Below are 25,701 nucleotides of genomic sequence, written 5' to 3'. Positions count from 1 at the left end.
TGTCCTTCGTACGCTTAGTCAGGCTTCACTATTAACCTCTGCTCCAGGATCACCTCTGCACTTGTGTAAACCTTCGGCTTTCTGCTCAATGCACCGAAATAACATCTGTTGCTCTGCTCCCAACTCCACAATTTTGCACATAACGATGGGTGATTTCTGCATCAGTTCACCGCTAAAGAGGGGGGGGGGGGGGGGGGGGTCAAGGAGCTGGGGCAGGGCTGGTATGAAGGCCAAAAATAACTGACCAATGTAAAAGGGCAAGAGTTGTAAAACAGCTGCTACAGAGGACATCTAAAACTTAGTCCAGTGAACTGCAAACGACCCATCTTGACTAATAAACAAGGAGAAATATTTGACATAAAACTGCAAGACTGGAAGAGCCTAAGATGGGATTCAAATACATCAACATCGAGGGGGGATAACAATGACTAACTTGCTTTGCTGGAGAAGAAAATGTGACAAAACAAAAGGAAATTAAAGTTTCCCTAGGAAGAGGCCTCCATTCTTTTGCCGTTTGTATGAATTCATTGCTATCAAAAAAAAAAAAAAACGACCTTCATAAAGCTTGTTTTACTGGTGCAACAACGCCCCTATCTGGATGAAAATTGCGTCACTCTTGACACACTTGGCAAGAGGTAAAAACTACAAACACGTGCTTCTTAAAACATGTTTTTTAACGTGTAACGTTGGTAAATAATATTTTCAATGCAGAATTTCAGGTAAACTTTATGGAATTGGATAAATAAACGAGTTAAATCCCTTATGCATCCAGACTTTGTGGATACCCTCACAGGGTGTCTATAAAGTCTGAGTAAATGGTTAAAAATATATATGGCGGGAAACACAGACAAGGCTGAAAAAGCAGTTTCTGCTCTAGCACCCCTCTTTCAAATAAACTGCTGTATTTTAAGCCAAAAGAACTGTTGTGAGTGATAGAACAATATGTCTATATGCTGCCATAGAAGTTTCATGGCGCATTAAGCCCCCAAACTATTTTTAATCTGTCTGTTTTACCCTGGAGACCCCCGTTTACAGACACCGCACAACTGCTTTTGTTTCAACCCAGCCATAAAAAGAAGGTAACTAATTATATTTATTATTCGAAATGTCTATCATGTTTAGCATAAAATCATTAATTGATTTGTAATATTTAATAAAAATAAAAAAAACACGACTTTATAAAATTATTCATTCGCATAATTATATTTATATTATATTTTAGATGATGAATAATCGATCCAAACAAAAAAAAATTAAAGAAATCCCGACCACTCCTTGATGTCTGCGATTTCTGCATTGCGACCCTTGTTCTATTACCGTGTTTCACCCATAAAATCCCCAAAACGTCCGGCTGTGGCCATTCAAAGCCGTGGCTTAACACTCGGTGAGACGTGCTACACGTTTTTGGGTCGAAAAAGGTATGTACGCGATAATATCTCGTTAAAATCACAGTGTCTTTAATTATGCCCTCTCATGAGCTCACCTCGAGTTAGGTAAAAAAAAAAAATTTAAACCCCTAAGCCCTATTTTTTTTAAATGCCCACCAGTTCAAAATTTTTCTTCCCACAGAAAATTGAGATTATAAGCTTTCCAATGACATATCATACATGCATTTTGAAATTTGGCCAAATTGGGGGTCTCAGAGCGAAACTTCAAGTCACCTAAGTGTTTTCCGCCATATATAATGTAAAAAAAAAAGAAATCATTCAATGTTGATAAATACCGTATTTTCCACACTATAAGGCACATTGGAGTATAAGGGGCACCTTTAATGAATGGCCTATTTTAAAACTGTTTTCAAATGGAAAGCGCACCGCAGTATAATAATAATATATAATATGCATCCACCAAATTGCGCTGCACTAAAGGGAATGTCATGCCATGATTAACTAATATTGATCCATATATAGGGCGTATTGGATTATAAGGCGTACTGTCAGCTTTTAAAAAATAAGACTTTTAGTAAACCTTATAGTGCGGAAAATACAGTACTTGTTAGGATGATTTAATAACGCATAAAACAAAAGTTTGGTGAACGTGTCAACTAAGGACCCCATTTTTTTTATTTTGTTGTACTGTCTGTATTTTTGGATAAAGATGCAAATCCAGGTTGTTTTTTTTCTCCTATGTATGGTAAACACTTAAGCCCCTTTTAGACTTGTATCCCGGTAAATTCCCGTGTAAAGTGATGCGGGATTTACCAAAGGGCATGACAGCATGGTAAAGGAAGAATTAGGTGTAAATGCAGGGATATTTACTGAGGTATACAAGTTGGTGCTGATTTAGTCAAGAAGGTACACCATTGGCATAGGTTTGTATTCTGTTGAGTTTGTAAAAATATATTTCCATTTATTCACAATTATCATATTTGAAAGATGCCACTTTGCTTTTCTTCCATATTCACACAGGCCCTTTGTCCGCTGTGTATGTAATCTGATCAGGGCTGGGGGTTGCACATTCCAAGCAAATCTTTAGGGGTAAGTTACCCACCCACAAGTTAGAAGTAAGGAAAAGTGTCAGAGCTGAGAGGCAGGACACACTCTTTGTCCCGGTATCGGTCTTTTCTGTTCGTCTGTCTTTAAGTGTAAATTCTTTGTTCTTTTTTATTCCTGTATTCTGTGTCATCATCTCCTGTTCGTTATAAGAATAAAACAACCTGTAACAGGGAAAAATCAACTCTTTTCCCTCAAGTTCCTTTACCAATACCCTTCTGAAACTGATGTAAGTTTTGATCCAAAAAAGAAAGATCAAACTGAATAGATCTTAAAGTCAATTGAGCAGTTATCATTTTGCATGGTAAATGGCTTTAAACAAGTAAAATGACTGACTCAACTAGCTACATCAGTGCCAAGACAAGTGAAAGTGATCTGACCTATAAGAAGACTGAGGGGAGGCAGGCAGGATGGGAAGGCAGCAAGAAGCTCCAAAACACTGAGGCTCGACTCTCTCACAAACTGGTTGTAGTCGGCGGTGCCCTGTTTGCTAGAAAGCTCCAGCAGTCTTCTCTTCTGCACACTGTTTGTTGTATGCTCAGCCAGTGCTCGCAAGAAGGCCTGAAAAGGAGAGAGACATGGCACTGTAGTCACTTGCCCCAACTGCCTTCCATTCTTTTCCTCATGAATGTTACGTACGATAACAAATGTTATTAAATAACTACAGTACATGGTATTAATGGGACATTTCATGTCTTGTTTCTGTTGCCCAATACAGTACAGTTTAAATGCAAATTAAACTTTTAGCATCCATCCACTGTACTTTAGTGTGTATTCATTATTTTGGAACAGCAGTACTTTGACTCATTTTCTTGTAAGGTTTCTGTCATTCAAAAAGTGATTATAAATGTTAATAAATGTTTTATTACATCTTTAGAGATTCTAATGCAGAAGGATCACACTCCTCAGCCTCCCCTGTAAAGTCTTTTCAGGGGTGCTGGAGAGGATGGTCTGTCGGGAAGTCGAATCTCGGATTCAGGAGGAGCAGTGTGGTTTTAGTCCCGGCCGTGGAACAGTGGACCAGCTCTACACCCTCGGCAGGGTCCTCGAGGGTGCATGGGAGTTCGGCCAACCAGTCTATATGTGTCTTGTGGAACTGGAGAAGGCGTTCGACTGAATGCCTCAGGGAGTCCTGTGAGGGGGTGAGTACGGATTCACCTTGGTAAGGGCTGTTCTGTCCCTGTACGACCGGTGTCAGAGTTTGGTCCGCATTGCCGGCAGTAAGTTGAATTAGTTCCCAGTGAGGGTTGGACTCCACCAAGGCTGCACTTTGTCACCGATTCTGTTCAGAATTTTTATGGACAGAATTTCTAAGCGCAGCCGAAGCATTGAGGGGGTCCGGTTTGGTGACCTCAGCATTGCATCTCTGCTTTTTGCAGATGATGTGGTGCTGTTGGCTTCATCAAGCCATGACCTCCAACTCCCACTGGAGCAGTTCGCAGTCGAGTGTGAAGCGGTTGGGATGAAGATCAGCACCTCCAAATCAGAGACCATGCTCCTCAGTCGGTAAAGTGTGGAGTGCCCTCTCCGGGTCGGGGATGAGATCCTGCCCCAAGTGGAGGAGTTCAAGTATCTTGGGGTCTTGTTCACGAGTGAGGGTAGGAGGGAGTGGGAGATCGACAGGCAGATCGGTGCAGCGTGTGGTGTAATGCGCACTTTGCACCGGTGTGTAGTGGTGAAGAAGGAGCTGAGCCGAAAGGCGAAGCTCTCGATTTACCAGTCAATCTACGTTCCTACCCTTGCCTATAGTCACGAGCTGTGGGTCGTGACCGAAAGAACAAGATCATGGATACATGCGGTCGAAATGAGTTTTCTCCGCAGGGTGTCCGGGCTCTCCCTTATATATAGGGTGAAAAGCTCAGACATCCGGGAGGGACTCGGCGTCGAGCCACTACTCCTCAGCGTTGAAAGGAGCAGGCTGAGGTGGCTTGGGCATCTGGTGCGGATGCCTCCTGGACGCCTCCCTGGAGAGGTGTTCCGGGCATGTCCCACCAACGGGAGGACTGGGGATGACCCAGGACACGCTGTAGAGATTATGTCTCTCGGCTTGCCTGGGAACGCCTTGGGAACCCGCCAGAGGAGGTGGTTGAAGTGGCTGGGGAGAGGGAAGTCTGAGCTTGGATGGATGGATGGACAGACGGACGGATGGATGGACGACCCAGGACGCGTTGTAGAGACTATGTCTCTCGGCTGGCCTGGGAACGCCTTGGGATCCCACCGGAGGGGGTGGTTGAAGTGGCTGGGGAGAGGGAAGTCTAAGCTTGGATGGATGGATGGATGGATGGATGGATGGATGGATGGATGGATGGATGGATGGATGGATGGATGGATGGATGGATGGATGGATGGATGGATGGATGGATGGATGGATGGATGGATGGATGGATGGATGGATGGATGGATTGACGACCCAGAACACGTTGTAGAGACTGTCTCTCGGCTGGCCTGGGAACGCCTTGGGATCCCACCGGAGGAGGTGGTTGAAGTGGCTGGGGAGAGGGAAGTCTAAGCTTGGATGGATGGATGGATGGATGGATGGATGGATGGATGGATGGATGGATGGATGGATGGATGGATGGATGGATGGATGGATGGATGGATGGATGGATGGATGGATGGATGGATGGATGGATGGATGGATGGATGGATGCAAACATTTTGACTTTTGTCTGATATGATATTAGGGTTAAAGCCTGTTAAATGTTGCACTGATGTCTTTTGTTTGTTTGTTTTTTGCTATGAAGAGTTAAAAAAAATACAAGCATGAAAGGGTTTTACTGAAACATTTTAAGACCCAGCAATACATAGATGGAGCAGTAAAATAAAACATTTACTGCCTGAAATTTATGGCACAATTGGGTTGTGTGGATTCCATGAAATTTAAGAGAAAAGTCTGCACGTAAACACTCCATTAATTAACTCATCTTTCCAGAAAAAAGACGTAGTGTTTTAATCATGGCAGAATATTTGGTGCTAGATCACTGACATAACATTGTAAATTTGAAAATGATTAGTAAAACATAATTTTTGATTTAATCCTATTATTTGAAGAAATAAGAGCCACGCACAGTTAAAGAAAAACTTTCAGAACGATCCATAAATAGAGATGCTTTTCTCCTGCAATGAAATATTTATAAATATTCATCCACCTAAACTAAAGATTTTTTGAAAGACACCTGAATATCAATATTTAACTTACCTTCTTGGGAACACTTCTAATCTCCAGACACCATGTTAGCAGGTACCGTAAAGAAATGTACTGAGGTAGGTATGAGGGCACCTGAGCACCTGTGATCCAACAGAGGAAAAAAAACGACATTATTACACAGCTGTAATGCCACCATTTAAGCATGCATTACTGTTAAAAGCACTGTGAAGCTGCGTGAATAAATAAAAAGCAAGCAGCATCGTAACCAGTGATAAGAAGCTAAGCTGAGCGCATTGTATAGCATATTTAGTCAATGACATGTACACACAAGAGACTTCAATTGCAGTCTTAAGCGTAATCGCCAGTGGTATAAACTTCAGTTGCATGCCAACCTTTTTTCTTTGTGTTTTCAAGTAGAGAAACTTTAACACGGTGATTTTTCTTCTCTTCAAGGCTCAATCTTTGGAGCAATTGCTTGACCTCAGATATTCTATTCGGGCAGAAAACATCAAACGAATCCCCAGGTTGATAGGTCAACGTTGGATACGCCTTGAGAATTTAAAAAACAATTACAAACCATATGTAAAGCAAGGAGGAATACAGAAAATATAATATTCTTAAAGATCTTACAGAGATGTCAAGCTCAAAAAGGATGGCTGTCTTGACCGACTCCCCTGTTGTTAAACGAACCGCACGGGATATAGGAACCTTATTGAGGGTTTCGCTGTTTAATGGTGCACAAATCTGAAAGAAATGGATGCTCATTTTAATTAATAAATGCTCAAAATGTAAGAATTATATAGTTATCTGTACCTCATCCGCTGTGTCTACTTCCAGAAGAGACACGTCAAGAAATGATGGAGGAAGAGTGGGGACATTAAGAGACAAGTCAGATAGTGGAGGCACCGAGCGTGACAGTGAAGGTGCACTGGGCATTCCAGAATCCACATTTGGTCTCTCTGCTGGTAATATGGTTAAATTAACACTTTCAACTGATGGGGATGCAACATTCAGGGTAGGAACTGAACCAGTAGATTCACAATCAGGGTCCAAAACTGGAGTCTGATGGTCAGTGATGGTTAGTAAGTTTAGCTGGAGATCCGGTGTGGATGAAGTGGTAATTGTCTTCTCTGAATCCTCTTTGATAGTCCATTCAGATTCCATATTTGCTAACGCTGCTTTGACAGCTTTCCACAGTCCTTCAAGCCAGGGGTCCACAACCAGCTCCAACCTTTGGAAAACAGAAGTAACTTAAATGTGTTTAATTACCGAGGGATGAATTAATGAAAGATGTAGCAATGTCAAAAACAAAGCATGGTTTCAAATGTCCGAAGTTACGATCGTTCTATGTATCTTATTTGCTAGGATTCATTTTTAGCCTTTATGTATATTACTATCTCTGCCCCCCACTTCCTCCAGGCATGACTGGGTATTTTCCTTTTTGTCGTACAAAAAATCCTGCATGTGACCTGTGGGTCGTGTCATATCCCTGCTGTGTTGTATGATATATGTTATGTACATTGTATCGTGCTTGTAACTTGCTCTGTAACTTCCAAAGAAGAGATAGAAGTTGGCGGCGCGGAACGTCTGCAGCAGCTCGATGCTCATTCATTGAACGCAATTTTGTTGTCGTATGTGAGAGCCGGTGTCAATGACTGATAAAGCTATCCTATCCTATGTGGAGAGAGAACACTCAATAATATATACAGTATATGCATACACACAAAAACTGTATGGTTCTCGTGGAATCTCATTTTAAAATATGTTGGGTGTTTTGGCTCTCTCGGTCAAAAAGGTTGCCGATCACTGACTTAACTCCATGACTATCTTCAGAGTCTGTTTTTTTTAACTTCTTTTTCATACATACAATGGGTTTTCCCATTGGCAGTGTATCAAATACTTGTTCTCCCCACTGTACGTTTATTTTTTGTCATGAATGGGACACGCCACAACCATGTTACAACTGTGTCTCCCTAAAAAAAATTCCCATGTGAAAACTGATAGAGAATAAAATCAATTAAATCAACAATTTATAACGCGGCGTTTCGAGTTTTTTACAGTCCTCCACTTTCCCGCACCCACTCTGATTTGAATTCCTTTGCATAACTTACCCTACACCGTCATCTGCATAGCCTGTTGCATAGAACTGCTGGGCTCCGAGTTCTTGTAGACGTCGCTCAATTGTCTTGCCACAGTTGCAAAAGTTTTCATAATTTGTGTCTCCTAAAGCTGGAAGAGACTTACACTGCAAATCAGAAATCAATACCAAATGTGCAATAGAATAATACTTACAATCAAGTTTCACTTACCTAAAAGTGCATAGTGAATGTGTTGATAGTGATTGGATGAGAGGTTCTTCTTCTTTATTTGCTTGACAAATTGTAGGGCATTGTCTGGTGGCTCTCCATCTCCAGTAGTAGACACAATGAAGATTACCGGGGACTTCTCCTTCTCCAAATTGTACTGGAACCGATACAGTAATGAAAAAGTGATAGAAGTGCCTCCAACATACAAAAGAAAAAACATTGTTGATCACTCCATTCGATGTGTTCATGCAATTGATATTTGCTACCTTATCTTTCTGATCCAAACAGCTGAGCTCAGCAAGTAGTCCGTGCTCTTCTGCCTCTTCAGCTATCCCTTCAGCTATGGACTGGGCTTGACCTTTTTGAGACCCATAGAGAATTGTAATCCGAGGTTTGACTTCGCTTGGCATTCTGGAGGACAACACACATGTACTTGAGAGAGTAAAAAGATTATCTAGATTGAAATATTGCCTGACAAACGTCATAACGTGGTGCTTTCTTACAGTCATAACATGATAATTGACTTTAAAAACACTACTAGCCGCTTGTTACTTCATTTTTGACAGCCAAGTTACTTCACACGTGGAATCTATGCTTCCTGTCTATTTGGATTCTTAAACTGAAAATATATTAATAGTCGACCCATCAATAGATTGTACCCACTAGTATATTGAATGTTGTAAATAAACCTTATATAGACACAATAGTTAAATACCTTTCCAAAATGTAGACGAATCATCTAAAATAGCTGTCTTTCCATAGAGATCACCCATACATAAGGCTAGATGTATTAAGAGGGAGTTGGTAGCGTAATTAATTAGCGGCCATTTTGCGTCGGGGTTTTCCATCTGGCGGGCTGTACCACAGTAGACGTAAGGTGACAGGTTTTCCTCAACTGAAATGTCCTTAATAAGCTAATTTCTTGACGGATTTACAACCGGTAGACTTACAACCAAACCGTATTGAGGTGGCTATGGTTCGGGCTGATTAATGAGAAATTTATAAAAAATATTTTTAAACGCACTAAATTATTGCACCTGTGATGTTTGTGACAAAATACGCCGTTTGAAAATCAGTGGAAAAATCTATAGCTTTTTCATAGTACATTCTCCATTGACTTAATGCTATGTTTAATGAATGGCACCAATGCAAAATGGCCGATGAGTGACTGCGCCCGTCCTAATTGACATACAGCAAGCACTAAACAGCACTTCATATCTGATATCTACGAGTCCGACACCCATTATTTTTACTATGACAAAAGTCTCGCGGGATTCCTCCAGAAGGGAAGTGATTGAACGTGACTGGAAGAGCCCACCACGAAAACGTCCCAGTTTGATTTTATTTGAGCTGTTTAAATTTTATTTAGACGACAATTAATAATATGTTTTTTTATTTAAATTCAGAATTTTTACGTTTCTATTCCAATTTATGTAAAATTATGCACGTTTAAAAAAGTTAAAAATTACTACTTGGTCCCGCCCTTCACGCCCGTAGAGTCTTCCAGAAGTCGCCGGCAAAGTGTGCGGCTTGAAGCTCCGCTACACTCCAGAGTTTCATCTATAAAACACACTATTTCATCAGTGACGGATTAATTCTACACCCCAAATCCTTTGCCAAGATGTCAACTTTAGGCACGCTTGCCTTTGATGAATATGGAAGGCCTTTTATCATCATTAAAGACCAGGATAAGAAAACACGGCTAACGGGCATTGACGCATTGAAGGTACAATGGACTAGCTAGCACCCACGCTGACTAGCCTAATGCATATTTGCTAGCACTAGCATGCTCATTAGATCTACTTGGCGTTCTTTATGTAGCTATAAAATGCCTCGAATATTCTAAAAAGCCAACTAAGGTTAATGCGATGTCGGCAACTTGATAACATTTGAAAAAAAGCTCTTTTGATTATTAGCCACAATGCTAACACGAGGCCCATGTGCTATGTTTCTGGGTAGGGCTGTGGCCGTAGTATTTTATGAATATGACAGATTTCCAAATTTCTTATTTCATTCATTTTAATATACTTTGCTAAGCATACTGAATTGCAATAAACCCTTAACATGTTCATTGTTTGGTGCTTGCAGTCTCATATTATGGCAGCAAAAGCAGTTGCATCAACGCTTAGGACATCTTTGGGACCTAATGGTGTGTATAAAATAAAAGTTCAAACGTCTCTGGAAGAACTGATTTGAATTAGAATACAAATACTGTATGATTTTCTTAACTAGGGCTGGACAAGATGATGGTTGACCAAGACGGAGAAGTGACTGTTACCAATGATGGAGCCACGATTCTCAGCATGATGGATGTGGACCATCAGATTGCGAAACTTATGGTGGAACTGGCCAAGTCCCAAGATGATGAGATTGGTGATGGAACCACTGGAGTTGTTGGTACGTGAAAGAAAAATTTGTATTGAGTTCGACCCAAATTTTGGCTTTAAAGCTAATTTGTCAGTAAACCCAGAAAAGATTTGTATTTGGTAGTGTGTCATCAACAGGGATGGGAACACCTGGGCATTTCAAGATACGATTTGCAATACAAAACTCATAATGAAGATGATCTCAAGATTATTTTTACATTGGTCAGGACATAATTCCATGATCTTCTACGAAACAACTGATAAACTGAAGAACATGCGATTTTCATCCTCCTGCTGTGAATTGGAATGATTTACATTAGGGTTGCAGCTATCGATTATTTTAGTAGTCGATTAATCGATGAACTAGTTAGTTCGAATAATTGAGTAATCTGATAAGGAACATACAAATTTAAAATACCTGAGCTTAGCCTCAAACGGTGTAAAAAATAAATACGGATCCAAGTACAACAAAAGAAGAATTGGCTAATTTACATAACTAAAGTCCGCTAGTATTTTTTTTTTTTTTTTTTTTTTTTACAGTGCTCTTAACAAATGGTTCAAACACATATTCCCAGAAAAAATGCCTAAATATACAGTGGGGCAAATAAGTATTTAGTCAACCACTGATTGTGCAAGTTCTCCCACTTTGAGAATATTAGAGAGGCCTGTAATTGTCAACATGGGTAAACCTCAACCATGAGGGACAATGTGGAGAGAAAAACCCCAGAAAATCACATTGTTTGATTTTTAAAGAATTTATTTGCAAATCATGGTGGAAAATAAGCATTTGGTCAATACCAAAAGTTCATCTCAATACTTTGTTATGTACCCTTTGTTGGCAATAACGGAGGCCAAACGTTTTCTGTAACTCTTCACAAGCTTTTCACACACTGTCACTGGTATTATGGCCCATTCTTCCATGCAGATCTCCTCTAGAGCAGTGATGTTTTGGGCCTGTCGTTGGGCAACACGGACTTTCAACTCCCTCCACAGATTTTCTATTGGGGTGAGATCTGGAGACTGTCTAGGCCACTCCAGGGCCTTGAAATGCTTCTTACGAAGCCACTCCTTTATTGCCCTGGCTGTGTGTTTGGGATCATTGTCATGCTGAAAGACCCAGCCACGTCTCATCTTCACTACCCTTGCTGATCGAAGGAGATTTTCACTCAAAATCTCTCGATACATGGCCCCATTCATTCTTTCCTTTACTGGTCCCTTTGCAGAAAAACAGCCCCAAAGCATGATGTTTCTACCCCCATGCTTCACAGTGGGTATGGTTTTCTTCGGATGCAATTCAGTATTCTTTCTCCACCAAACACGAGAACCTGTGTTTCTACCAAAAAGTTCTATTTTGGTTTCATCTGACTCCAAGTCAGATGATCTCCTGATCTCCAAGTCCTCTTCTGGATCATCCAAATGCTCTCTAGCGAACCGCAGACGGGCCTGGACGTGCACTTTCTTCAGCAGGGGGACACGTCTGGCAATGCAGGATTTGAATCCCTGGCGGTGCATTGTGTTACTGATAGTAGCCTTTGTTACTGTGGTCCCAGCTCTCTGTAGGTCATTCACTAGGTCCCCCCGTGTGGTTCTGGGATTTTTGCTCACCGTTCTTGTTATCATTTTGACGCCACGGCGTGAGATCTTGCATGGAGCCCCAGATCGAGGGAGATTATCATTGGTCTTTTTTGTCTTCCATTTTCTAATAATTGCTCCCACAGTTGATTTCTTTACACCAGAGGTGTCAGATTCCAGAAAGGGCCAAGTGGGTGTTGGATTTTGTTCCAACTGATAACGCGCAGAGAGTTTAACCAATGAACTTCCTGCTGAAACAAGCAGCACCTGACAACGTTTAACTGATTACACATGTAAAAGATCTAATTGGTGAAAAGGTGTCCTCTTCATTGGTTGGGAAGCAAACCTGCACCCACTTGTAGGCATGTGCCGGTTACCGGTTTCACGGTTTACCGTGGTGTGAAAACGTCGCTGTTTCAAAACCACTAAAATTTTCCGTCAGACCGTAGGACGGTATTCGCTATTTTTCTTGTGTCAAAAATGCAGCCAGAAGCGGCTTGGCGCAGCAGCGCTCACCCCCTCCCGTTTGTTGCTGTGTGTGAGAGTGACGCTATCGGCTACACAGCCAGCTAACCCAAAAACAATTACTCCAAACATAAGGCGTACTGTTCTTCAATTTATTGAGCTCTCAAATCGTGGTAAGTTTAATATTCAAAATGAATACATTTAAAATGTTGTACAATTAGATTTTTCCATGTGAGTAGCTTCCACAGATTAGCACCATGGAAGAAGTTCGCCAAAAACAAAACACACATTTTCCTTTCAAATTCAATATACAAACTAAGTAAAAGCTTACAAAGATGAATGTTAGCCTAGGCTCAGCTGGGAGAGCAACTTCGTTGAGTGTTACAGCCGCAGAGTGAGAAAACAAGCTTGATTCGCTTGAATGAAGGGGAAAAAGTGATAGCATCAAAGATCGCTAATTGCGAACGATGATCTTGCCCTAAGCACAAATCCACGTTCGCTGGATCAAGGTGAGGTCTCACTCCCAATGTGGTTTTTTTTTTTTTTTTTAGATGAAACCTTTCCACAACAATATTGACATTTTAACTAACTTATACATTTTTACCTAACTTATGAATTCCTTATGTTCTTTTTAACACAAAGGCATGACGTCATGTAGACTAGAGTTGACACAGTGGCTGAAAATGGCGAAACTTCACTTAAGCTTTTCCACCCTCAAAAAAAAGTCATGCAGTATAAATTTTTAAAAATTTTATTCAGAAGTGTTTTTACTTTATAGAAATTATTTTGTTCTTGCTGTAATCTTGTGCAACTTGAGCTGTGGCTGTGAGTATAGTCTATAAGTTATATTTATTTTAATTTTATTTCAAATATTTTTTTGTTGATAATTTATTTATTTTAACAATATATTCATGTTCCAATTTGCAACTATGGTCTGAAAAAAAAAAATCCTGTTCAATGGAAAAAAATTTATTATTATTTTTTTTTTTATTTTTTTTTTTAACCCATACATCTCAAAATTTTTGGGAGCTATAATTGCAATACCGTGAAACCGCTGTATTTTTGCTCACGGTTATCGTACCATCAAAATCTCATACCGGCACATGCCTACCCACTTGGCACTTTCTGGAATCGGTTTGACACCTGTGCTTTACACCAACATATTGCATTTTCTGTCTTCCCATTCTGGTGCAGGTCTACAATTTTGTCTCTGGTGTCCTTCGACAGCTCTTTGTTCTTGGCCGTAGTGTAGTTTGGAGTGTGACTGACTGAGTTTGTGGGCAGTTGTCTTTTATACTGATAATGAGTTAAAATAGGTGCCATTAATACAGGTAACGAGTGGAGCCTCGTTAGACCTCGTCAGAAGAAGTTAGACCTCTTTGACAGCCAGAAATCTTGCTTGTTTGTAGGTGACCAAATACTCATTTTCCTCTCTAATTTGGAAATAAATTCTTTAAAAATGAAACAATGTGATTTTCTGTCCCCCCCCCCCCCCCCCCCCCCCCCCCCCCTTCTGTCTCTCATGGTTGAGGTTCACCCATGTTGACAATTACATGCCTCTCTAATCTTTTCAAGTAGGAGAACTTGCACAATTGGTGGTTGACTAAATACTTATTTGCCTCTCTGTAACTAATTTTGTGGTGTGTCACACTCGAATTAATTGTCATCAGTGCTGGCTGGTGCTCTGCTCGAGCAAGCTGAGCAGCTGCTGGACCGCGGAATCCACCCTATCAGGGTCTCTGACGGTTACGATCAGGCCGCACGTATCGCGCTCCAGGAGCTCGACAGGATTGCGGAAACCTTCCCTTGCGATCCTAACAACACGGAACCCCTCATTCAGACCGCCATGACAACGCTGGGATCGAAAGTGTAAGTTGTAGATGCTTGTTTTTATGATGCAGCGTTTTGTAAGGAAGCCAGTCAGATAAGGCTTTTTTTTTCTTATTTCAGCATCAACCGGTGCCACCGACAAATGGCTGAGATCGCTGTAAATGCCATTCTCACCGTGGCCGACATGGAGAGGAAAGATGTCGACTTTGAGCTTATCAAGATGGAGGGTAAAGTGGGAGGCAAGTTGGAAGACACACAGCTCATCAAGGGTGTCATTGTCGACAAAGAGTTCAGTCACCCTCAAATGCCAAAGGTATAAATGAGTAATTTGACTGGCAGTTTTGCAATAATAATGGCTAATTCTGACTTCTTTACTACTATGCAGGTTCTGAAAGATGTTAAAATTGCAATCCTCACCTGCCCGTTTGAGCCCCCTAAGCCGAAAACCAAGCATAAGTTGGATGTCACCTCTGTGGAGGACTACAAAGCTCTGCAGAAATATGAAAAAGAGAAGTTTGAAGAGATGATCCAGCAGGTTAGTTGCCCCTAAAGACACGTGTTAATTTTCACAGGGTTTATGGCCAAATTTTAAAAACTTGTGTTGTATTAGGTCAAAAGCAATGGCGCTAACTTAGCCATCTGCCAATGGGGCTTTGACGACGAAGCCAACCATCTTCTGCTGCAGAGCAAGTTACCTGCAGTCCGTTGGGTTGGCGGGCCTGAGATTGAAGTGAGTTTATCTTTAATTGATGTTTATAAACAGAAAAACGAGTGACAAATGAGTTTATCACTACTAGACGTCCTGTCTGTTTGAACTGGGATGGTTGGCAGCGGATGAATGAATGTTCATTGGACGTCTATGGCCAGCAGTGACAGCCAATGCTAAGCAATTAGTTAAATTTGGGGTATTTCACGTAATTTCCTTTTCCTTTTGGGACATTAAAATTGACAGGAAGTGACCTGTAAATATCTACAAGACAGTCCAGTCCAGTCAAAATGAATTAGATGTCCAGCACCGTCAATGGCAGCCAGTGAGCTAGCATAGACACTATTCTTTTTGGTAGCAACCAGTTGGTTCCAGTGTCGTTTTTGGCAGCTCTTTTAATTTTCGTCTTTAGGACAAAAATACATATTAGTGTTAGTCATATTTAAGTCATTTGAAAATGTGTTTGTCTTCATCTAGTTTTAGTCAACAATTAAGATGTTTTCATCGATAAACTTCAAATGTTTTAGTCTATGAATAAATAGAATGTTTTCAACAATTTCAAATTAACATTGACGGACGAGCACATAATTGTAGACTTTACAAGGACATCACCATCTTCATGAAGATAATACACACTCAGCAGGAAAATGGTACATTATTTTCAATTAATTAAACTCAGTTGGACGCAACGAACTGTATGTAAAAAAGTATTCCAAGAGTTTAAGACAACACTCACTACTGTAAATGCTAATGCAAATGCTACAAGTTACATTTAGTGTGTGATGATCACTGAGCACAGAAATTTAAAGGCTAAAGCAACGTAGCATATGTAGCCAAGATATTAGAGAAACTAAACTTACCAAGCAGCACCTGACACGTGTTTCACAAAAGTCTGGAGCCTGGAGAGGACACGCTTATTCACCGGCCAGTGAGTAAGCGGGGTGGGAGGCAGCACATTAGTGACACGACCAAACACTGCTATGATACGAGCTAACTACACATACAATGAGAATGTCACACATTGTTAACTTATGACGGAAACTATGGCCAATTTTCATCTCGTCTCGTCAGACGAAAACTGGCATCCGTCTCGTTATGTTTTAGCCTCCCAGGAAACGTTTTTTTACCTGTCCTCGTCATGAGAAAAAATTGTTCGTTGATGAAATATTTTCATCATCGTTGATGAAATATTTTCATCATCGTTGATGAAAACAGCTCTGGTCGGTTCCTTTTTTTTTTTCCTTTCACAAGTTGACACCTTTTTAAAACGAAAAACAGTGATCCCTTGCTACTTCGCACCCTTAGTCCATTGTGGATTTTTTTTTCTTAATTAAAAAAATTAATCAATTTTAAATTTTCATTTTACACACCTGTCCCGTTCCGATCACATAGTCACTCACTCTTCTCCTGCCACTTTTTTTGGTCAGGCAGTGCACTAGAGTTGCTTATTAAAGTTAACGATGATTGACAGACCTTATATTTTGATTTTGCGTCTCAAACGCGGCATGCATCAATCATTGTTTAACTCGTTAAACAGTTGCTGTGGCAACTGATTGTGTGTAAGTGAGGAGCTTGAGCGGATTTGAGTGCACTACCGCAACGAAGTATTCAGTAAAGACAAGCATTTTTCTACTTTGTTTGAAAATAATTTGGTGGTACAGTAACATGTTTAAAACAAACAAAACAAAAAACTTTTATTTTTTTATTATACTTAGGGCGGAAAAAGTAGGGGGAAAATGTATGTAATTATATGTATCTCTTTCCAATGCTAAACCTGAATACATTGAACACACCAATTTTTTGTGGGGGGGCGCTATTTCGCTTTTTTTCACTTATCGTAGCAGGTTCTGGTCCCTATTAACCGCGAAAAGCAAGGGATCACTGTATTGATTCTTGGTGGGAGCATATCGCTAGCCTTTTGGGCAACAAAGTATCGCGATACATCACCTTTTTTATATATTGTCGCACACCTATTGTGCATTGTGGCAATGTTGAGTTCACACTTTGTCATAAGATGCTTTCATACTTAATTTTCAGCAAATTAGCACATGAGAAGCTTTAACGGTAAAGCTGGGATTTATCCACGGGAAGAAAATAAGCTACAGTAAAACGCTTTGCTGTGGGCTTACTTTTGATTAAATTGGCCTAAAAATTGTCTTTAAATATAGTTTAAATCTGCAGATGCCATATTTTAACCAACTGTAAGGTAGTAAGAAAAAGTGTATGTTTTTTGACAATTGTGATTTAGATTTCTCAGTGCTTTTTTTTTTTCTCTCTATGCAGTTGATTGCCATCGCCACTGGAGGTCGCATTGTACCAAGGTTCTGTGAGCTGACCCCGGAGAAGCTAGGCACTGCTGGCTTGGTGAAAGAGATCTCTTTTGGTACCACAAAGGATCACATGCTGGTGATTCAGGACTGCAAAAACACCAGGGCTGTCACCATTTTCGTTCGTGGAGGAAACAAAATGGTAAATCATTCGTAATTTGGGGTGACTATTTTTTTCATGGGTGTGACATTGGATTTATCATCCCTTCCATCTGTTTTAATTAGATTATTGATGAAGCTAAGCGAGCCCTCCACGATGCTCTATGCGTCATTCGTAACCTGGTCAGAGACAACCGTGTCGTCTATGGAGGCGGAGCTTCAGAAATTGCTTGCGCTCTGGCTGTCAATCAGGCTGCTGACAAGGTAAATGCAGAATTTGCAACATATACATTTCTAATTTGAATTTCTAATGCTTTTTTTGTTTTGTTTTGTGTTATTCAAGTGCCCGTCATTGGAGCAGTATGCAATGAGGTCATTTGCAGATGCTTTAGAGGTAATCCCAATGGCGTTGGCTGAGAACAGTGGCCTGAACCCCATCCAAACCATGACTGAGGTCAGAGCCAGACAAGTCAGAGACAAAAACCCATACTTGGGTATTGACTGCCTGCATAACAACACCAACGGTGAGCAGTCACGTTGAGTTGTGCCTTCATTTTATCACGTTATCTTCTCATATAGTTGATATTTACATTTGGTCTTTCTTATTTAATCTAGACATGAAGCAGCAGCATGTGATCGAGACCCTCATTGGCAAAAAGCAGCAGATCTTACTGGCAACCGAAGTGGTCAAAATGATTCTCAAAATCGACGACATCCGAAGTCCAGGAGAGTGCGAGGACTGAAGACCCCACCAGAGCACGTGCTCTAGAATGTCGTAAGATGCCTGTGCAGTTCTAGAAATTGGAGGCACTTCCCTAGCACTGTGTCCGAACACCACCGGTTACTGCTATTTATCGTTTGATACAACTCCTGCAACCTGGTCTAGTGTCAAAGTTGCCATTAAAATGTTGGTCTGTAAAAAAATCTGCATTATTTCATTTTATTTGCAAGACTTTTTTTCTTTTTCAGGCGTGACAGATCCAAACTTAGAGCATTCATTTGTGTTTACATTCGGTTCAACCTGAAAAGGGCTGACGGAGAAGCCGAAGCTTATTGAATCCCGCCCCCAGTATACCATAGGACGCAGAATTATCGAATAACAAGATTGTGTGACGAATTACAAGGTTTTTTTCTTTTTTCCCCTCGATTGTTCATCTTCCCAATAGTCATTGTCGATCGCGGCGATTTGTTCGTTACGTTGATTAAATCCAGTAGATTAGTTCATAATTAAGTGTGAGGTTAGTTCATTCTGTTGATTCAATCCAGAAGATAGGGGATAGCTGAGGACCGATGGCAGGCCGTGTCCGCCACCTATTTTCGCCGATTTAATCCTCGTCGCGGTCTTCATTCCTTGCTGCATTGCGACGAACACTCATCTCCAAGTTGCGCAGCTCTGTGGTAATTTTCATTACCATTCTGGTTGTGGCAGTGTTGGATGCAGCTAGGTCGTTCTTCACCTGTGATATTTCATCACAGGCCTTGTTGAGGCTGGCGTGCACTCCAGCGATAGCACTCACGGCAGTAGTGGTCAATTCCACTGATCTCCAATGGCTTTCCAGCACTTTCATGATGATCCGACTAATCAAGTGGGCTCCGAGCCCTTGCAGAAGAATCACAGCCAGCAGCGTGATGAACAGGTACACATCCTCGATGTCCTCAACTTCGAGTGTGGTCAGACACAGCAGCCGCCATTTTCCCCAGTTATCCTCCATAAATCCAGATTTGAAAGTGTTGCCTGGACATGGGTGTTGTCCAGGTTCTGGTCGCATTTAGAGACGCTCTTATCTAGGGCACTCAGTGACCAATTGACCAGTTCCATGTCTTTATAGATTTGGCACAATACTTATTATCAACAGAGTTTGCTGTCTGTACAAGGGCTTACAAAGCCAAATGATTCTGTGTCCATGTGACAGATGTCTAGTTGAGCCTTGTTCGCATTAGCATTGTTTTTGTTCCCCCTCCTTTGCTGTGGGTACACTTAGTTTTGTTTACAGGTTTGACTTGTCACCCAGACTTATTCCCCTTGTGTATAGTTCTTATTATTCCCCAAAGTTAAATTGATTCAGCAGGGTAATTGTGTAGTAGAATTTGTTTATATCTTTTCTTAAATTTTGCATATAGTACCGGTATTTTGGCTCCTCGATATATAAATAAATGCCTATATACCTCTGGGTAGCTCACGATACGATAACAATGGCACGATATGGCGATACATGAGTCAGGAAATTATACGATATTCTACAAAATGACTAATAAACAGGAAAAACAAACTGAATTTATCACTAGTAGACGTCCAGTGTGTTTGAACTGGGACGGCGAATGAATGAATGTTACATATACTTAGTTACATTTACTTCATTAACTTTTTGAGAAAAATGTACTTCTGAGTGTAGTTTTACTGAACCATACTTTTTTTTTTCTTGAGTAGATGTGTGAAGAAACACAGCTCTTAATCCACTACTTTGGGTCACGCTAGTCGTTACATTTTTGCTCTTTATTCTACATATTAGATTTTGCAACAGTAGCTCAACTATTTTCACCAATGAGATGTCGCAACAATGATCACATGACTCCAATATATCAAGCTTGCGATTCTCAGGCCAGCCTGTTTAATTACGTGGCGTTTTTAAAGCACCGTGAAAAAATTACGTATTTTACATAGCCGTCAACACAGATCGCATTTAATCTCTCCCTGTTTCTATTTGGCTCCGATTGACCGCAGAAAACCATAGATATGATCATTTTAGTTTCATAATAGGAAATGTTTTCTCCACTAGAGGGCATTCACGCTCTTTGGACGAATAATGGTTAATTTCTGTAGATTTCTCTCGCTAGAATTCAATGTTTTGTTTTTTTGGTATTTGGCTTAATGTGATTATGTAATATCTTATAGTACAGTATTTTACATAGCCGTCAACATCAAAAGCACGGCTTTTAAACTGTTTTTATTTGGCGCTGATTGACCACAGAAAACCGAAGATATGATCATTTCAGTTTCATTATAGTAAATATGTTTCCTCCACTAGAGGACACTAATGCTCTTTGGACTAATAATGCTTAATTTTTGTAGATTTCTCTCACTGGAATGCAATGTTTTGTTGTTTTTTGTATTTCTTTGCCTTAATTATGTTATGTAAAATGTTATAGTAAAGTATCATAACAGTTCATATAGATGCAGAGCAAAAAATACCATTGTTTAAAAAATTTTTTTTTTAAATCGCATCTTAAGCAGTTGCAATGTTACTATTTTTACCAAATACTTTTTTACTTGTACATTTGTATATTTTTTGGATGACTACTTTTACTTGAGTAATATTATTTTGAAGTAACGCTACTCTTACTTGAGTAAAATTTGTGGCTACTTTACCTACCTCTGAATATCGATAACCTTTTGGGCTAAAAGTATCGCGATATATCACCTTATGTCACACCCATATTCAAAGCTGCACCAATTTCGGGAAACTGCTCAAATGATAGAAACAATGTCAAACATCTGGTTGGTTTGAAAGTTGATGGTAGGGTTTTTTTTTTGTCCCGCATTATGTAATGTATTTTATAGGGCTGTCAAACGATTAAAATTGTTAATCGGGTTAATTACAGCTTAAAAATTAATCGTAATTAATCGCAATTCAAACCATCTATAAAATATGCCATCTTTTTCTGTAAATTATTGTTGGAATGGAAACATAAGACACAAGATTGATATATACAATGAACATACGGTACATAAGTACCGTACTGTATTTGTTTATTATAACAATAAATCAACAAGATGACATTAACATTATTAACATTGTTAAAGCGATCATGATAAAGACTTGTAGTTCTTAAGAGATAAATGTTAGTACAAGTTATAGAAATTTTATATTAAAACCTCTCAATGTTTTCGTTTTAATAAAATTAGTAAAATTTTCAATAAAAAAAAATCAACTAGTAGCCCGCCATTGTTGATGTCAATAATTACACAATGCTCATGGGTGCTTAAGCCCATGAGACCAGTCGCACCCAAGCGCCAGCAGAGGGCGACAAAACTCCAAAAACATTGCACATGGACACTTGGACATTGCACTGTGCTGTCATTTTAATCTGAGCAGGGCATGTGTGTTAATTGCGTCAAATATTTTAACGTGATTAATTTAAAAAATTAATTACCGCCCGTTAACACGATAATTTTGACAGCCCTACCTTTTATTAAGCCCACGTCGTCTATGCTTGAACATTGTCTGTGACATAAACGGTTCTTATCCAAGTGCCACCATGTGAAAGCACCAATTCTTTGTGTTTTGCCGTGATTTCAAATGTATTTGTTCAACCAGTTGATCATATCAGCTCTGGCTTCCTTAATTCCCGGCTCGTCTTTAGGGCTGATGTCCTCTCGCTTACGGTGGGCGAACCCGTGATCCTGGCCAGGAAAGATCTTCACCTTGTAATCCACGGTGCATTTCTCCTTTAGTTTTGCTTCAAGACCATTAACCTGGACAACGCAAGATGCCAATGGTTACATTGCAACTTGTAAAATAAGGCAACTTATAATACTCACCTGATCCAGTGGAATCAAATTGTCATTTTCTCCAAAGATAAAAAGGGTTGGACTCTTCAGATTATACTTGTCCCCTTCTTCACGTATGATACCTGCATGATATGAGTTGTAATACATTACTTGTACAATCATCAAGAGCTAAAATTTAGGACAAGTTTTAGTGCTTTTGAACAGATGACATACCGTAAAAAGACACAGCAGCTTTAATCTCAGGGTTGTTCAAGGCCAGGTAATGAGTGGCAATCCCACCCCAGCAAAAGCCTACTACTCCGATGTATTTGGCAGCACATTGCTCCTTCAAGAACCTCAGCAGTGAGTCCACCTCTCTGCAATGCACACCGAATCTTCAGGTTAAGACTCATCTCAATGGGAAAATATTGCCTCTTGTTATGAAGTCTCGCCATGAGGTGTTCCGACAAGCTTTACGAAAGTGTATTAACTTTGATTCTTTATTCTTAGTTTTTTACATAATGCACAACTCTCATTTTAAGTTTACTTTGCAATAAACTAATTGTAACATATATTTGTTACATTTATGCTTTATAAAAGATTTATGTCAGAATTTTGAGGGGTTTGGACTGGATTAGGGCATTTACATGGCATTAAACGTGTCTCTACTTACGGAATTTTCAGTTTAAGAAACTACGGTGATCCCCCACTTTTGACAATTTGTAAAGCTATAACACACATATGTGCACGTCTGTTCAAAACGACATGCATTTTAACAATAAAACACTCAACATAGAACTAGAGATGTCGATCGATCGGGTCCGATCACGTCATTTTCAAGGTATCGGAATCGGCAAAAAAATATCGGACATGCCTCAACAAATACACTAGATGGCAATATTTAGTCACAATATACAAAGTCACATTTATCCTTTAAGAATGACAAGTCTTTCTATCCGTAGCCCTTCTCACAGAAAGAATGTTAATAATGTAAATGCCATCTTGAGGATTTATTGTCATAATAAACAAATACAGTACTTATGTACTGTATGTTGTATGTATATATTCGTCCGAGTTTTGTTCATTTTTTTCTTAATGCATTGCCAAAATGTATATGATCGGGAAAAATTATCGGGAATGATTGAAATTGAATCAGGAGGCAAAAAAAAAGCAATCGGATCGGGAAATATCGGGATCGGCAGATACTCAAACTAAGACGATCGGGATCGGATCGGGAGCAAAAAACATGATCGGAACAACCCTACATAGAACGATTGGTGTTCAAACGTCAGATCAATATGTAAATTTAGAAGATTAAATTAGCCAAATTTGCTTCACAAAAGTCCGCGAGCTTAAATGCTATGAATGCTAACGTATTTACAATTCTCAGCAAATTGCTCACACGTAACTCCACAAACTGCAGCTCTAAACTCAATTACAAATGCATATGTAAACATGTATTAGTTGAAGCAATTTACAGCCTTATTTGGGCCAAACCAGACCGTAGCTATCCTTTATCCACGTGAGATGTCGGCGTGCTCCTTTATGGAAGCACTATTGAACGACAGTCCAGCCAGACCCAACGCTGCCACCAGAGGGCAGTGTATCGTCCACCATTAAACAAAATACAATACTTTTGGACCTTTTGGATAGTTATTTTGAAATTTTAAAGGGTTCATTCTGACTTGTGCGGAAATTTGGTTACGTTGCCAGTGTAGGAACAGAACTCGTTCGTAACCTGGAGACTACCTGTATTTTATTTAAAAATGTTAAGATGGATGCATGTATCCATTTACAAATACACACATTATATATATATAATTAGGGGTGTGAAACGATTAAAATTTTTAATCGAGTTAATTACAGCTTAAAAATTAATTAATCGTATTTAATCGCAATTCAAACCATCTATTAAATATGCCATATTTTTCAGTAAATTAATGTTGGAATGGAAAGATAAGACACAAGATGGATATATACATTCAACATATGGTACATAAGTACTGTATTTGTTATTATAACAATAAATCAACAAGATGGCATTAACATTATTAATATTCTGTTAAAGCGATCCATGGATAGAAAGACTTGTAGTTCTTAAAAGAAAAATGTTAGTACAAGTTATAGAAATGTTATATTAAAACCCCTCTTAATGTTTTCGTTTTAATAAAATTTGTAAAATTTTCAATCAAAAAATAAACTAGTAGCCCGCCACTGTTGATGTCAATAATTACTTACACAATGCTCATTGGTGCTGAAGCCTATAAAATCAGTCGCACCCAAGCGCCAGCAGAGGGCGGCAAAACTCCATAAAACACAACAAGTGAGCGTTTCACTGTACCGTCATTTAAATGTGTCTGAGCGGGGCATCTGCGTTAATTGCGTCAAATATTTTAATGTGATTAATTTAAAAAATTAATTCACGCCCGTTAACGCGATAATATTGACAGCCCTAATATTTTCTTAATGTAAATAAGCTCCACCACTACTTTGCGGATTTTCGATTTTCGCGGGGAAGGAGGGTACCCATTAACCGCGAAAAACGAGGGATCACAGTACTTTCAGAACCAATTAATTTCGTAAGTAGAGTTACCACTTTATCAGGTGGGCTTTATACAATGCAAGAACCAAAATAGCACTAGAACTAACTAAAGTAGTTGTAGAAGAACCGCTTTCATTCAAACTGGGATATCAGTTTGTACTTGTTGATGTTGGTCGGCTTTCTGTCCTCAAGCCATGTGGTAAATGTAGCCCGGTCATGTGATGGACTCCATGGCTCCTTTCCGAGGAAGAAATCTGGGCAAACAGCACTAGACAGTGAATAAAAATAAGCAGATTTAATACATAGGCAGGGAAAAGTCATTTCAATTAAGTTGAGTAATAAACATATACCAAACACACACATGTATCCATTGGTAGTGAGCATATCAGCCATGTATCTCGTGTTTGGAAGCTCCCATCCAAAGATGTCTTGGATGACAATTATTGCCTTTTCAGATGCTGCTTGTGGCTTGACTAAATATGCTTTAAAGTGATCGATCTGAACCTCCTCGCCAAGACCCCCATACTCCATTCGATCCCCAATATCACAGGGACACGATCGCGCCTCGTTCGCCATTTGTGTACACGCACACGGGTCAGATGGAGATAAATGGACCTAAGACCTGTCAGTGAGACATAAACAGAGCAATTAGTACCATATGTTTGCAAAAATAAACAACAACAGAAAGAAACTTATGTTACACAGAATGCCATTCCGTATCACGATTAAAACAATTGCCGTCGATTAATATAGAGTGTTTCAAACCTACCGAATTCTCCACCAGCGAAAGTAAAGGAATGGAAAAGTATTACGTAGTTTGCAAGAAAGTTTGTTCCTGATTGATAGTCACAAATCTTCCTGTCCGTGCTTTCAAAATAAAAGCGTACTTGGAACAATTGTTGTAAAAAGAGTTGTACAAGCCAACGACCAGGGGCGTATGTAGAAAAATATTTATGAGGTAGCGAGAGGGAGAAAGCAATTTTTTGAGGGTGTCAAATATTTCTTGACGGTGTAATAATACATCATCAATTCTTTCTTCGATTGATTTAATAGAAAATAATGAAGACATTAACACAATCCGTTCCAATTCACCTTAAAGCAATAAAAAAGTACAAATCAGTTTTGATGTGTATGAGTTTTTTTGATTTAAGTTTTTTTTTTTTTTTTTTTTACAAAACGGCATACCGAAAAAAGAATAATTTTGCATTTAACAAATTATTAATAATTAATTATTAATCCACATGAATTAATTGTTACACCCCTTGTGTCAACATATAGCAGATGCGTACACATATTGAATCAGTTTGCTAAGAAATCAGATGGTGACATTACAAAAAGGCAAATTTACAAACTGAAAGA

The 25,701-nt window shown here is 39.5% G+C and overlaps 3 protein-coding genes across 5 annotated transcripts in view; 1 reads left to right on the top strand and 2 right to left on the bottom strand.

The window, feature by feature from the left end:
- The window catches only part of mtrr (5-methyltetrahydrofolate-homocysteine methyltransferase reductase), a 62,176-nt gene extending 53,429 nt beyond the window's left edge, over window positions 1-8,747 (bottom strand). The window contains exons 1-9 of one of the 3 annotated variants that reach the window (XM_057824970.1): window positions 8,662-8,747; window positions 8,213-8,357; window positions 7,950-8,103; window positions 7,752-7,869; window positions 6,454-6,871; window positions 6,271-6,384; window positions 6,033-6,189; window positions 5,692-5,780; window positions 2,873-3,053 (exon numbers count right to left, since the gene is read on the bottom strand). In XM_057824970.1, the coding sequence (XP_057680953.1) occupies window positions 2,873-3,053; window positions 5,692-5,780; window positions 6,033-6,189; window positions 6,271-6,384; window positions 6,454-6,871; window positions 7,752-7,869; window positions 7,950-8,103; window positions 8,213-8,356 (1,375 nt within the window). In that variant the 5' untranslated portion in view covers window position 8,357; window positions 8,662-8,747. Of the gene's footprint in view, window positions 1-2,872; window positions 3,054-5,691; window positions 5,781-6,032; window positions 6,190-6,270; window positions 6,385-6,453; window positions 6,872-7,751; window positions 7,870-7,949; window positions 8,104-8,212; window positions 8,358-8,449; window positions 8,595-8,661 lie in introns of those variants that run through there. The other 2 variants (XM_057824971.1, XM_057824969.1) reach the window with 2 other exon arrangements.
- A 502-nt stretch (window positions 8,748-9,249) lies between these two features.
- cct5 (chaperonin containing TCP1, subunit 5 (epsilon)) lies at window positions 9,250-18,237 on the top strand. Its single transcript, XM_057825035.1, has 11 exons — window positions 9,250-9,672; window positions 10,035-10,095; window positions 10,179-10,343; window positions 14,020-14,218; window positions 14,300-14,492; window positions 14,565-14,714; window positions 14,790-14,909; window positions 17,169-17,354; window positions 17,438-17,575; window positions 17,655-17,835; window positions 17,927-18,237. Exons 1-11 carry the CDS (start codon window positions 9,568-9,570, stop codon window positions 18,052-18,054), a joined length of 1,626 nt encoding a protein of 541 aa, XP_057681018.1. The 5' UTR covers window positions 9,250-9,567; the 3' UTR covers window positions 18,055-18,237.
- Window positions 18,238-21,140: 2,903 nt separating this feature from the next.
- On the bottom strand, window positions 21,141-25,236 carry cmbl (carboxymethylenebutenolidase homolog (Pseudomonas)). Its single transcript, XM_057825036.1, has 6 exons — window positions 25,112-25,236; window positions 24,704-24,964; window positions 24,503-24,610; window positions 22,035-22,177; window positions 21,852-21,943; window positions 21,141-21,785 (listed from the first exon to the last, which is right to left on the bottom strand). Exons 2-6 carry the CDS (start codon window positions 24,916-24,918, stop codon window positions 21,606-21,608), a joined length of 738 nt encoding a protein of 245 aa, XP_057681019.1. The 5' UTR covers window positions 24,919-24,964; window positions 25,112-25,236; the 3' UTR covers window positions 21,141-21,605.
- Between the last annotated feature and the right edge of the window lie 465 nt (window positions 25,237-25,701).

Source organism: Corythoichthys intestinalis, chromosome 20, assembly GCF_030265065.1.
Source record: "Corythoichthys intestinalis isolate RoL2023-P3 chromosome 20, ASM3026506v1, whole genome shotgun sequence".
Lineage (NCBI taxonomy): Eukaryota > Metazoa > Chordata > Actinopteri > Syngnathiformes > Syngnathidae > Corythoichthys > Corythoichthys intestinalis.
Note: the sequence above shows the minus strand (reverse complement) of the source record. Positions and strands in the feature narration are given on the sequence as shown.